This window comes from Vidua macroura, chromosome 1 (assembly GCF_024509145.1).
Source record: "Vidua macroura isolate BioBank_ID:100142 chromosome 1, ASM2450914v1, whole genome shotgun sequence".
Lineage (NCBI taxonomy): Eukaryota > Metazoa > Chordata > Aves > Passeriformes > Viduidae > Vidua > Vidua macroura.
The window spans coordinates 60,457,254-60,472,423 of NC_071571.1; the positions used below are offsets into that span (position 1 = coordinate 60,457,254).

At 42.3% G+C, this 15,170-nt stretch overlaps 1 protein-coding gene across 4 annotated transcripts in view; it reads right to left on the reverse strand.

Annotated features, from left to right (window-relative positions):
* The window catches only part of NFATC1 (nuclear factor of activated T cells 1), a 114,197-nt gene that overhangs the window by 48,131 nt on the left and 50,896 nt on the right, over positions 1 to 15,170 (reverse strand). For all 4 annotated transcript variants that reach the window (XM_053981299.1, XM_053981315.1, XM_053981291.1 and 1 more), the window contains exons 7-8: positions 1,534 to 1,589; positions 164 to 296 (exon numbers count right to left, since the gene is read on the reverse strand). In XM_053981299.1, the coding sequence (XP_053837274.1) occupies positions 164 to 296; positions 1,534 to 1,589 (189 nt within the window). The remainder of the gene's footprint in view (positions 1 to 163; positions 297 to 1,533; positions 1,590 to 15,170) is intronic.

The following is a 15,170-nucleotide window of genomic DNA, read 5'->3' on the forward strand; positions in this document are numbered from 1 at the left end:
TTGTGTGGGCAGCAGAGACAAAGGCAGCTCTCCTGGATTTATTCTCACTCTCACAGTACCATGTATACTTCCAAAATATTTGAATTACTAAAGAATTATTAGAACCATGTATCATCATTATCTCTCACTTTTACTAGCAGAGATAAGGAATTTGTTTTGTTACCATTAGCAGGAAGATAGGTGAAAAGCTGGTACTGGCTTCTCTTTCTTTTCCCGTTGCAGACATAGAAGTTGACCTGAACAGGGCTGGTAATTCTCTGATTGCGGAAAGGTGGTATCTCAACCACCAATGAATTCTGCAAAAGCAACAAATCAGAAAGTCAAGGCACAACTAAGGCAGTCTAGCTGTACAATAGTATTGAAAAGTTAACCCCAAGAAGGAAGAGAAACACTCTCTGTAGGGAAACTGGTGGGCTTTGTGGGCAAGGATGGCTTCCCACCAACCCCACTGTCCTTGCCAAGGATTCTAGAAGAAGGGAGATTATTTTAGCATGGCTTAGATCTTTACAAAATCACTAGCCCTCACTTCTTCCCTTTGGACAGCAAATACGATACAGCATATGGACAAGGCTCTATCCAGCTTGCCTCTGTCAAGAATCTGGGACAACAATCAAATTGTGGTCTCTAACTCAGCAGCAGAAAGCACAACAGCTCAGTTGGCAGGTCATCCCTGATATATCTGAACCTAACAATATTTCCTTTGAAAGGCATTAGGACCGCATTAGTCAAATATTTCCATTTTCCACAGTAAAATATATTTTTATATAATAACTCAGGGAGTTTTAAGCATGGTAGCTTCTGTGGATGGGAGATTCACTGTTGCAAGCACATCTAGCAACATGAAAAAGGGCTGGAGAATGTGTAGATGATCTTCCACTGTCAGAAGCCAAATGCTCCAGCATGGGGCTAAGGAATGACTTAGCTTCTAGGGCATCAGCTTACACATATGCACAGTGAATCTGCTATGACCATCAAAATCTCCCTTGGCACTTTTTTAAAGAGTAACAGGGAATTCTCTTCTTAGCATTTGGCCTGAATTCAGCTGAGATCTTTAAATTGTTTGCCTGCAGGTTTGCAAGTATTGCATATTCCTGCAGATGTGGAATAGTGGACGTACTTCCCACTCAGAGTCATGGCTGAGGGAGCCACACTTCTCCAATGTGGAGCTGATCTCCTGTGAGGGAACTCATGTTTCTCCTGCTGAAGATAGAGGAAAGCCAAGGAAAATGATCAGAAATTGCTTTGGGAGCAGAGGAAAGAACTGACCCAGCAAGACAAAAGATCAGCAGATGGAACTGGCCCATCCCAGACAATGAAAAAATATTTTCCAAATGGTCTCTTCTCCTTTTGGGATAGCTTCCAATGAAGGCTTTTTACCCTATGCTCACATTAAAGAAAGATTTCCAGGAGGGGAGGCCTAAGTACTTGTTCTGTTTCTGTGCCAAAGCCTTGGAAATCCCTCTTTAGTAACAGTGCTGGAGAAGGCAATATATATTTTTCATCTTGATGTTAAAATATTTAAGGCAGACTTACTGGCTTGCACATTTCTTTGTCGGTTTTGGCTTCCATTTCCCACACATGGTGACCATCTAAAAGACAAAAGAAAATGATATCTAGTTATTTCTTTTTTTTCCTTTCCCAAGCCAAGAAAGGAACAACTTTCACAAAAACAATCTCTTTGAAGGGGCATTGCCTATGTGAAAAGGAGCTCTCACAAGGCATTGCCCAAAGTGTTGCCCAACTAAGAGACCATCTGGGTTACCTGTGACAGGAGCCCCTTCTGAAGGGAAGAACCACAATCCAAAGTGCATGACACCGTGATGGGGGAGAGCCACTGGGAGTTTGCTCTGCCACTAGCCTGGACAAAATATGCAACTGTTTTCCATCTCAATACATTGAACTTTCAGACAACAATACTGCTACTTATAATGCCTTTTGAACACTACCTAGGCTGTAAGTCATATTCAACATTAATATTAAACAATACAAAAAGTAAGGTAGTATTAAGGAAGCTACTCAGCCATGCAGAATTTGATTTTAATATACTCCTAGTCTGGCTTGTCATAATTCCGCTGCTTGGGTCAAAAGGCAAGGCCATAGGCTGGGAAACACAGCTTTAGACTCCATTTTGAAGATGGTTTTGCTCAGCTACAAAGTGGTCCCACATCTGGAGCTGCTTTTAGTGGTGTGTTGGGTCCTCCAAATTTACCAAATTTCTGTTTTCAAGCAAACATAGATTTAAGCCACAACTGTAACTTTTTTTGTGAACATGTCTTTTGGGAGAAACTGGCTTTATCTGGTCATTTTTCCTGCACATTTCTGATACAGAAATCACTGGAAAACAAGGTGGGCTTTTATTTCCTTGCATATTCAGACTTCAATAGGAAAGAAATGAGACAAATAATACAGAATGTAAGGTTTCCATTCTGCAGGCCTAGAAAAACTGCTGGATAAGCTGGGCAGTGGAGACACATGCAGCTTCACGAGTCCCACCGTCAGATGTTACCAAAATGAAAGGGAAATGGAGACTTTACGTCATCTCTTTTGTTAATTTATTGCAGCATTGGGACATGCAAATGCAAATATTAGTTATTTTGAACTTCATCACATGGACGTGGGCCTGCCTTAGAAAAACAGCCCTCTGAAAAGTAAAAGAGTGAATGCACTTTTTCTTTTCTCTTTGCTTTCATGGCCAGGATGGAGGTGACACATTTAGAACTGCCTGATTTATTACAAATGTCTGTAAATAATATTTTTGTGTACAGCTGTCCTACTGTGAAAGGAATGTTGCTGAGGGACTATTCCTGGCGATTGTTTTAATGTCCAAAACCCCTTTCTTTTTAATGTATGGAAAGAAGCACAACATGAAGGCTTCAGCACAAATACCACAGTGGATTTGGCAGGTCTTTCTATAAGAAAACAATTAGCAGATCTACCCTCAGTTTCTTCCTACATTTTAACTTGTGATGCTGGAAGAGGAATCCTTTTAATTAGTACTGCCACGTTCAGCTGCAGGGAGAGAAGGAGCAGCCAGACTGTGCTTGACACTCCTTAACGATGCCTTTGGAGAGTGCCAGAATTGAAGTAGGCTTCTTGGGAGGACTGGTGATCGCAATTTATCCAACAGATGCTTCCTCTGGGCTGTCAGTAGAAAACCCTGACCAAAATTCAGCAAGCCAGGACACATCCCCTGTCTGGGAGCAGCCTCCTTTATCTCCAGCCTCTGTAGTACTCCCTCCCTGCCCCTAATTAATTCAATCCGCTATAAAAGCAACACAATGCTGACACTATCACACATTTTGCGAGTGTAGGAACTTCTGCTTTGGAAGGGGTTGCTTGGCTGTTTTTTTTTTTAATCTACAGACGTCCAGACCAGTAGTTAACATGTGTTCAATTTGCCTTTGTAAATGGATTACCAGAAGTTCAGGTTTTTTGCTATGTTTAATTTGTGCTTTGCAAGACGAATGATCTGATTCAGGTTTCTGGTTTTTATTTCCTACCGATACTTCAGGAAAATTCAAAATTACTCCCTCTCCAGCTATTCTTTCAATTATTTCATGCAGCACTGCCTTTATGCATTTTTGAAATTTTCATTATGTCAAAAGGAGTTTATTCAGAAATATTTTAGATGTTGTAAACTAAACTATTAGAAAAATGAAAATCCAGAGCCATGGCTTGTCTTTGGAAACTAGTAACAACAATATGGGTTTTGCTCCAAGAAATTCCCTTGGGACTGTCCAGACCATCAGCAACTGAGGGGAGAGGGAAGAGAAGGAAGAAAACTCATTAACAGCTAGAGCTAGTGACATTTCATTTAACAAAAACACAGGGAGCAAAAGTTGTTACGAGGCAAGAGACTAAAAAAAAAAAAAAAAAAAAGAAACCATAAAGAAAGACAATTCCTCATATTATGTCTGGTGAACCAAGAGGGCGGACTGGGACCAGCTCCAGGAGGGAAACCTTAGACCACTACGTCAACCTTTTACAGTAAACATGTTTTTCAGGTTTAAACAGTTCAGCTGAAATTTAAAAAAGAAAAAAAGGGAAAAAAAAGGAGGATTAATAGCTTTGGAATGGTTTGTGGGAACCCTAAGCCTCAATATGGTCTGCCTATGCTGGAGAAAATGGTTTTGCCCCAATGCCCATCTGCCAGGGAGCCTGGCAAGCAGGCGGGATGCCGCCTCCTGTCAGCATGTGCTGGAGGAATGAGGGCTGCTCACCCACAAAAGTTTCCATTGTATGCCTGCCACATCTGCAGCAATGCGCCTGGTCTGGGCCCGAGGCAACTCCTTCCTGGCCGCCAGCCAACCCAAGTACACCAGAGCAATTTATACCTTTCCAAAATGCAAATAATTCAAATTACAGACATAACACAAAGCTGAAGCAGACACATTTCAGGCATTCCCGTTAAAGTTTGCTCTCTGGAATTACTGTACCCAAATGGGCAGTTGTTATACAGGGATGGGGGGAGATGGAATCAGGAGAGGAAGGAGAGGAGGAGGCATGAAGGAAAAGGGAGAAAACAGCTTTTCCAAAGGTCTTATTTCATTCCCTTTCATTTCACGATTTACTTTTACAAAGTAATAAGAAGTGTCTTCTCCAAACAAAATGCCTGGCTTTGTTTTGGCGTTTTTAAGATTTATAGTGCAATATTTTGAAGAGAAAGACAGTTCTTTATATAGCTAAAAAGTTGGGTCAAGGTATTATACTGGTGTCTTATGTTTTGTGAGGGTTTTTTTACCAAATGGAAATAAACCCAAAACATCCATGTACAGAATGGCAGGGCTGAAGCCCTGCAGAGTCCCTGGTGGAGTGCCCTGCTCCCTCACTGCCCGCAGCAACCTGACAGAGCCAAGGATTCAAGGGGGAACCACACACGAGCTGGATGAATGATCCTCAAATCCCTCCTCCTCCAAAGAGACAGTGGCAGTGCTGGGGAAAGGTGAAGCTGCTCCCACCTGTTCTGCGCAGGCTGGAGGCTGTGCTGACAGGTGGCCATCAGCACTACTGCCAGCAGAAGACACCAGGTTGGTCAGGAAGCCTGACATTTACAGACTCATCCCTGTTATTTATAGCCATCCCTGCTCTGTGTGTGCTTCACCACTATCCACTTCTGCCTTGTTTTCTTCATCGCCGTAAAACTCGAAGCACCTGGGATTGCTAATGATGAAAATGCTGTGAACCTACATGCTATGAGGGGTGGATTTTCAGCTCTGCAAGGCATAAACACCCTGTTTTAACATGGGGTAGCTGAACGGTGAATGGGCCTTTGTAGCCTGCTCTTATCGGCCACTCGCTTCGACGTTGAAGGAAACTGCGCACAAGTCCAGAAATAAAAATACTCTAATTCATCAGGGAATTCCCTGCAGTATGAGTCACCAAGTGGCTTCCCCACCACACCCAGTTACAAGATTTCCACATAAAAAGGCACTGTAAAGGTCCGTTCTAACACAGAAGCAGGGCTAAAAAGTAGTTGTGTAAATCTATCAGATTCAGTTATTCACCCATAGAGCCTTGCAGACCATGACATACAAATGTTCCTTGTGGAAGAGAAACACAAAGAGCTGTAAAGACTTTCCAAAGATATTTTTGTAGCATCTCCCCCTCATCATTGCACATCCAGAGAGATCCCCTGGGGTTTCTAGGGCTGGATTTACCTTTGTATCTCAGGGAACTGCAAGCATAGTGTCAGGGGTTTGCAAGCTCAAAACAATCAAACCACCAGCATAACTTTCCAAAATGATGGATTGCAGAAAGGGGGAAGAATATACAAATGCAAAAAAAACCCTAAGCTTGGAAACTCAGGACAGTATAACATCTGGCAACCACTTAAATCTTGCCTCCATGAAATGGGCATAATGGGAATGTTCAGATATATTTAAGTGATTTACTACAGGAGATTAAAACAGTCTATATTCTTTAGTGGACCTGTGTTCACTTGAGATATGAGAAGAGAAGACATTATCTAGGATTTCACTGCCTATACACAGTGTACATTTTATATTCTTCCAGTCTGTGCTTCAACACAGTTTGACTTCATTGACTGCACTGTAAATCTGTATTTGAATTCATATATTCCAAGTAAAATGGTGAAACAAGCCCTACCCTCCCAAAGGAACCCACTACTTGATTAATGTGTTGTGAGATTACCCTGAACAATAATTCCTGTGTTACAGCCCAGATTACTTTAACATGTCCACAGCAGGCAGGGCATGGATGCAATGCAGTGTCATTTTGAGGTGCCCTGCAAAGGCTGTCTGCCCTCCTATGGGCTGTCTGCCCTAACAATGCATCTTTAAATCCCCGAGGAATGAAGAATATGAAAGCTTTTGACTTGCACTGCTACCGTTCTCCTCTGGTGAGTGCCCTCATAACACTGCAACAACTGATCTGTGAAGATGTTCAGAAGGAATGGATAGGTTTTTGTGCAAAGAAGAGGATGAAGACTATGGCAAAGTCTCATCATTTGGACTTAAGAGTTATTCAGTTCTCTGCAGAGATGCCATCAGTTTCCAGGGGAAGGGCAAGTTGGACTGGCAATGAAAGAGGTGAGGAGGAAGCTCTGTTGCTTGGAGGAGAGCACTCCCCAGGGCAGTCCTGGGCACGACCCACTGGCACCGTCTCACCGGCTGGCACTTATGGGTTGGCATGGGTGTACTGCAGCCAGATTTTGCAGGGGCAGCAGCCTTTTGGATTTGAGGATACCACACGCAGTCAGGGCAGTTTTCTCAGCTGGTCCTACAGCTGTCTTGCTGGAAACAATGTTTCCCCAGCTGGACACCAGCAAGGGAAGGGGATCCCACCAAATGGGTGGGATTTTATACCTATCCTGATACACTGGTGTACATCTTAAAGACGTTTACAAGGGTCAGGCACTAAGGAGGAACCAACACCAGTCAAGCAGTCTGACATGGGATGTACAGGGAAGATGGGGCAAGAGAGCAATGAAACATTCAGAAATACAATGTGTGCTAACAGAAAGCAAGTATCTGCATTGTAAGTGGCCAGGACCTTTATTTGATCTCCTCAGTGGCACTTTGCTCTCCTGAGATCTCAGCCTCTTAGGGACCTGCGAGCAGCAAGATGTCTCCTAGTCCCAGAGCCACCTTCAGAGCAGCTCTACCTCCTGGTGCAGCTCCTGCTGGTGCCATGGCCTGCCTACTGCCCAGCATGTTGCCTCTCCAGCCACCCTCATCTCTACTCTTTGCTCTTACACCACTTTTGCTATGAGACCACACAGCTGGTCTGATTTTCACTTACTTTATTTCCCTCTTCCATGCCAGGAAGTCCCCCAGATCTTCTTCTGCCCTCCTCACAGCCTACTGTGCTGCTACAGAGACTTCCCCACAGCTTTGCTCCCCATCCCTGGCATGCCTTGTGGCATGCCGCCGTCCATGCATGGCAGGGCTCTGGCATAACTGACCTATTTTTATTTCCACATCAAAGGTGCTGTATTTGTTGGTGTCTTCTCATAAGCATTTTTGCAGCATTTGTATTTTGTCCACTTCTTCAGCTATACATTTTTGCAGTACTGAGCTGAGTGCCATGTAGACTTAGGTCTCTTTGCCATCAATAACTCTCGAGTTACTTTTTCTCTCTTCTTTACCTGGAATTAACAATATGATGCAGCGAGCAGGCGTAAAAATCCAGCATAAATGGATCTTACCATACTTTGGAGTCAGTGCCAAGTACATGCTTCCTCTCTGGTTGCTCAGCTGGGCAAGCCAGAAGCTGAGGGACTCACTTTGCCTGAATGGTGAGGCACTTTTAGCTGCCTTTTACCACAGTATGTCTAACAGATGCAATTATTCGGAGTTCCAGTGTTTGCAAATGAACTGTAATTTTAGTCCAGGTAATTAAAAGGAGGCACAGTGCTGACAACTGACAGATCAAGGTTCGTTTTGAGCCAAAACCATTGGAAATACCTGCCAGATACTATTTTCAGCAGAATGGAAGCTGGTTGTGCAATTTGTGCTCTCTGGCACCTCCCCCTATTCAAATTATCGTTGGTCTGAGGGTTTTATTTAATAACTTTAAGTAATTCCAGGTCTAAGACACACAACTTCCAAGTAAAACTGCAGCTTGACATCCCTGAAAAATTTCTCTAGAGCAGGCAGGTCAAGCAAAGCCCACCCAGCGCAGCCACCCACCAGCAATCATGACAGCACTTCACTCTGGTTTTGATTACATTCACGTCATCTCCTTGTCTTCACAATTTTACTTTCCTCTGGGAAACTCTAGTAGGCTGAACCTGTGACTCTGCAGCTGAAACGGAGAAAAATATTCCTGGTCCATCTTCTTCAGTCTAATCTGTCTCATATTTTCTCAGACTATGGGAGTAATGAACCTCACAGCCAGTTTAAATCAAGTTCCAAATTTTTCTTTCATGAACAATTCTTTTCCTCTACTTCTGTGCTGGATGCCAACACCACCACCTGTACTATAGCTACTTCTAGTTATTTCTCATCTTAAGATGTAAATTTGATCCAAATGCTTTTAAAGTCTCCTTCTTCATTATTTTTTGAGACACAAACACTTCAACTGTATGACTGCAACTTTTTTCTCAACTTCCAGAAACTTCCCATTATGGCAACTTCTTGTGACTTTTTGGCAGATATTTTTGAACAGCATTTTTACTTTTTTTTCCATCTCATTGTCCCCCTCATATCCCTTTTCTTGTTTCCCTTGTCCAAGAAGGTCAGTCTTAGAGGTCCCTCCTGCTATCCCTTGATTTTCTGCCTTGACATCAGCATCCCAGCAACAAGGCACACTTTGGAAACAATTTATCTCTCTATTCCTCTCTTAAATGTCATTGTATTTTCTTCCACATTGAAGGTGCAATCTTACTTCCTCAACAGACCTAAAAGGAACATGCTCCGCTTCCCTCAGCTCTCTCCACATTTTCTATGCTACCCATCTGAGATATGAACCAATTCTTAATGATGTCACGAAAGCAACACGAGACAAGTTGTCATTTTGCAAAGGAAGTAGGCATTCCCTCAGAAACGGAAGACTTTGAAGGCATCCCATTGTATTGTTTTACTTAGCAAGGTCTGGCTAGTGGTTGTGCTGCAGGTGTGGAGAAGATTCCAGAAGCTGCCCCCATGTCTGATAAACCAGTTCCTGATGGCTCCAGGATGGACCCTGAGCTGCCAAACCTGAGCACACCAGCAAAGCTGGTGGAACCTCTCTGCCAACATACATAAGAAGGGGAAAAAAACTGCAGCAGCTGTGAGAGAGGAGTGAGAATAAGTGAGAGGAACACCCCTGCAGACCTCCCCCAGCAATGAAGGAGCGGGAGGAGGTGCTCCAGCAGCCAGAACAGGAGGTGCCCCTGCAGCCTGTGGGGAGAACCATGGTGAGGCAGCTGTGCCCCTGCAGCCCATGGAGACAACCACACCAGAGCAGAGATCCACATTCAGCCAGTCAGGTCCCAGCAGGAGCTGCAGCCCATGAAGGGGAGCCCAGGCAGAAGCAGGTTTTCTCACAGGAACAATGGCTGCAGGGCACCCATGCTGAAGCGGGCTGTTCCTGAAGAACAGAACCTTGTGGAGAAGACTCATGCTGAAGCAGTACATGAAGGACTGTCTGCCATGGGAGGACCCCACACTAGAATAAGGGGGCAGTATGAGAAGGAAGCAATGGTAAACAGGAGCTATCATGGACTGACCAAAGCCTCCATTCCCTGACCCTCTGCGCCACTCAGGGAGAGGAAATAGAAGTCAGGAATGAAGAAGCGAAGTTGAACTTGGGAAGAGAGGCAGGGGTAAAGGTGGTTTTCAGTTTTACCTTTGTTTTTCACTATCCTACTCTATTTTTAATTGACAATAAATTATTTCCCCCAAGTGGAGTCTGTTTTGCCTGTGCCAGTAACTGATATGCAATCTCCCTGTCTTTACCATGACCAAGGAGATTTTTCATCTTATTTTCTCCCCCCTGAGCTGTCAAGAAGTGGGAGCGAGAGAGTTGCTTGGTGGGCACCTGGCAGCGAGCCGAGGTCAACTAACCATACTTCTTTCCTCCACTGTCTTTAGGCACTGATCACTTCATTAGACTCTCAGATTTCTTGTAAGGGCTGTGAATTCCTGTGTGTTTGGACAGACAGTCCTACTGGAACAGTAACAGTCATAAGTATTTGAAATCTTGTGCTAGTTGTAAAAGTTCAGAGACAAAGCTTTGATTGCACAGATACAGCTGCTTGAAGTCACTTAGTCTGGAAGACATGAAAGAATAAACTTGAAACATTCAGCCACATTTTCTATAATAATAAAAAAATTTTCAGGATTACTCTGACAAGTGACTTTTGAGACCATGTGGTTATTCCTTATTTCTTTGTTGTCCACAGTAAGTATCTGTGATTGATTGATCTCATTCTTCACTCTGAGAGCAATACCCTGGATGAGACTTGCTGCTGCTAACACCATCTCATGTGTATGGCTGCTGTCCCACTGAATGCTGTTCACCATTCCCTAGACTAAACAACTAGGAAAAACTGAAACGTGCTGACATTTCCTACAAGCTGCATCACTACTCCTCTGTGTGCGTGAAAGGGTTCCACCATCAAATGACTCCAGCATCTGATGACACAATTTGCCTGAGGATATCTATTTCTGGGCAGTGGCCAGAAACCCCTTCAGCTATCAATACATCTCCAGGATCTAGATTCAAGTGACCTTCACATGAACTCCATGCTTCCAACTTGTATGCCTTTGAAGTTTCCAGTTTATCTAGTTTCCCGAATTTTTAACCTCACTGCGCATGAGTCAGCATGCAATTGCTTACTGCCAACTGGAACGTGTGTCCTGAACTTGGATAAACAGACAGATAAAGACAAAATTAAGTAGTATCTGTCTATCTGACTAGAGGGGTAAGGAGAGTTTTGCCACTTGCTTATTTATTACGTGAGCTACAGTATGATTACTGGTGTGAAACATGACCCCTTTTTGGCCAGTTGCCCGCAAACTGCTACTGGCAATGGAAAGAGCAATGGAAAGATCTCTGAGAATGTGAGATCTTTTACCACGTGAAGCTCTGCCAAGACTCAGGTCACCCATCTCACCATCTCATCACATCACATTAAAACAGACTCCAAACCCTAAGCTCCACAGTGTAACTGAGTCAAACCAAAAAGCCCACATGCTTCCTCAACACATCCGTTCCATTCACATGCCACTCAAATGTTTTGTCAACATATCACTTTTCAGAACTTTTTGTAAGTTTTGCTGAAGCTAAAGGACTGTGTTTGAATTACCTGCCACATTACAAGGTAAATTCTGCTCACACAACATGTGGGAAACAGAACTGAATTTGTAAGATTGACAATTGTACCTTAAGGCAGCAACTGATTTACTCTAGTTTTGCCAGAGACAGAGAAATTTGAGAGGAACAAAAAACCTGTGAAATGCTAGAGTGGACAGTTACATTCATCCAGCTTCCTTCTTTTCTGTATCACATTTCTCTTGTGCAAAAATTCAGCTGACCGAGCTTTACCACAAATCTAACAGGAGGCAAACTGTTAAGTTTTCCCATCTGAAATACTCACAGAAACTTATGATTTCCTTTGGCATATATATATATTAAAAATATTGTACTATATTTTAAAAAATATGTATTATTGATTTCACCCAGTTATCTTTCATCTGCTCTAGTTATAACTACTACACATCAACACCTTCATGTTCTAAGAGCAAAACCTGTTCAGCAGAGAGGAGGAACAGTTTTGACAGAAAAATCCGTTTAACAAAATAAAAACAACAGCAGAATGAAGAATTTGAAGCAATAACTAAATCTGAAAAGCTTCCTAATTGTTTGATAATATTCAAAAAGAAAAATCCCTGGAGGAAATGTTTCTTACACGTGGTTTATTTCACCATCTTTCAGGAACTTTGAGTGTCAAAGACTTTGGGTACAATAGCTGAGGATATTATGCCATTAGGTTACAGAACTGTGTAGGTGTAAGGATTACTGTTGAAGTCTGAGTAATTAACAAGTTGTTCAAAACCACTCAAGTCTCTATGTCTGGAATTACTCAAAGATATTGTGAACACTGCAAATGTCCTTCAAAGAGAGTAATGCATCTTCAGGGAGGGGCATTTGTCACAGAGAAGATTAGACATCGCCTTTGACCAGGACAAAATGGCCCTCAACATTAACAGCCCAGAGTCATTAGTACCAAAGTCAGTGTTATTTGAGAAACTAATCTCACAGTGAAGTTGGGAATTATATTTCTGCCTTTTCACTCTTTAAAACCCTTGCCCTGATCTCTTGTCACTAAGCACAAAAGCAAAGAAATGGGTTTGGAGCTTGACTTAACTAGTGGCAACTCAACCCTATGATAATTAATAATAACACATCCAATGCCCATTTCTGCCCATAAGTCACAAATTGATTACAAAGATTTCATCAGTTTAACCTGCTATTTTAGGTATGCTTAGACTTGGCCAAATCTGTGAAGTCTGGAAATACTTGAGCTAGTTCCAGTGTTAAAAGCTACAGGAGTGAGGAGCAATTTTTGAGTAAGGAGGGATTTTCAGGGTAGATTAACTATTTCAGATCTCAATATGAGACTTTTCCTAACCCCCAAAATACTCTTTCTATCCCAAAATATCCTGCAGCATGCCAAGAACTATAATCCGTAATTTACCATAACATATCCATAATTTTCCTGTGCATTGTCCCTTGGGATACTGGGTTCGTGTCTCATCACTGAGCTTTCACTCATCAGTTACAGGATACATTTTGTGAACCAAGGGATGAAAACCAGGATTTTTTCAGTGCAGTGATCAGTTTTATAGATCACTGATCATAATCTGATATGCTAAGAGCCAGCGTCTGGTCATTTCGGTTAGTTAGGGTTTTGTGCTGCTTTGTGTTTAGTAACTCATATTACCTTTAAAAAATTAGCTTTGAAAAGAGTGTTTGCAGAATGTGTTATCAAAAAAAGTTTGCTGATAGATGTGCAATCCCTAAAACACACTCTTCAAGCATCTCTACTTTTTTTGAACTTCCCTCAAGACTTTTGTTGCCTGGTACATTTATAATCTACAAATAAAATAAAAAGTTTTAAAATTTTAAGTAACTAAATCAGTCTTTTGTTATAATTCCACGTTCATGATCCATGCAGATGCTCATGTTAACAGGAAGCATTTTCACTCCTAGCCAAACACTTCCTGCTATAGCTAACAAACACCAATTTCATTTCACCTACTTTTGTAAATAAAATGCACACCTTGCTGCCATAGCAACCCCCAGCCTACAGACATCAAGGGCCCTGGCCAGTAAGAAGTTGCAGGCTTTTCAATATTTCACAAAGTACTAATTCTTCTGCTGACAAACAGACAGGTGTTGGCCATCCTTAACGTGGCACTCAACAACCACAACATGCACAAGACACTTTTGAACCTCAGGAAGAGAAATGCATGACTACAAAGAGAGACAGAAAGTGAAAGGAGATAAGAAAATAATTATTAGTGTAATTTTTAACCGTTAGTCATTGTGGGACTCCCCAGTCTAAGGAAATTCTGAATTTAAAAGAATTCAGAATTTGAATTGAACCTCTCGAAGTACATTTAATATTCACATTTTCACTACTGCTAGGTTTCTTCGACAGTCATTTTATACCACTGCTCATCACTGGAAAATATGGTGTGATGTACAAGCTACAGAATATTGCCCAAAATCTGGCAAAATAAGGCCTCATATCAACACGTAAGAACTTTTATATGGTACTGTAGAAACTTGAGCACATTTTAGTCCACTTCTGAACACTTATTATTTATCCAAAGGGGTGTCTTCTTCCAGACCTCACCATGAGGGGTTCTCCTTCCAGAGAAGGTCCTCACAGCGCTTCTCCTGTGGTCCTTTCAGTATGTCGTGCCTTCACCCCCTGGATACCTCATTTTCCCTGCGTGATACACAGAGTCACAGGGCTGAGAAGTTTGTTTTGCCCTGTTTCATACGCTTCTTGGCTGAACAGCAGCTAGCAAGGGGTTAAGCTGAAAGCAGGAAGCCACTGTGCCCCCGGCAGAAAGATTAATTTGATCGTTCTTCAGGGATTCCCTCTTGTATGAGTCACTGTTCAGACTGACTCCCCCACCAAAAGAGGCCAGGATAACGCCATTCCTCCAGAGACTACAACAGCTGAGGGCTAGCCCTGAAGACAGAAAGCTTGGGACTCATGCTTGGAAAAACATTCAGCAGACCACAATGCACTCAGCACACTTAGGAAAAGCTGTGGAAAAAAAGGGCAAACAAAAAGTGTTCTCAAACTCCTTTCATTATCCAATTAAGTATGCAGACTAGGAGGAATTAGACAAGCTCCAGGAGACGGCCTCCCAGCTTGGGGACTCTGTCTGAGTAAGGACTGAAGACATGAGTTGACATAGTACAATATTTAAATTTTATAAAAAAGATACGTTCTCTTTATGAGCACAATGATCTATTACTTTGATCTATTACTCTGTAATAGCTATGTTTAGCTGCTACCTACTAGGAACGTGATTAACATTCAAAACTCAAAAACAAAAGTGGTAATAGCAGCAAAACTAATGAATGTCTCCAGCTAATCACAGAAGTTCATAACCAGCTCTCTAAGAAGAAAGAGAAACTATGCTGGTGTTCCTTCTCTTGACCTACTTTCACTGATGTTCAAGAGCTGAAAGGGAAAGAAACACCCCATGCTGATTTACAAAAGTGAAGGATGCTAATGCTTGTTCATTTGACATTAAATACAGTGACTCTTCAAAAATCCAGCCAGAGCAGTCTGCCACTAAGGTAATGATACGTTGCTCTTGTTTGCTTCCGATGCATCGAGCTGTGTGAGACAGCACAGCACACAAACCATAGAAGCCTTAGAAATTGCTCAGCCCAGATTAGCCAGTAGCTGTGCTTTTTGTGTGTCATTTCTACTGACACAATTATTGTAGCTCCTGGAGATGCTACACTCTGACTCTAAGGGCTCAGCCCCTGCAGGCTATACTGCCCTGCAACTGCAACAAACCTACATTGAGACTACTAAAAAAAGGCAGGACCTTAAATTTTGTAATTGAAAGCTATACAGTGAATAGTCTGTTTTTAGTGTACCTAATGTAGTATAGGAATATAGGAGTAGGGAGACAGTGTTCAGATTCACGCTGTGGTAACACACACAGCAAACAGCATCACAATTACAA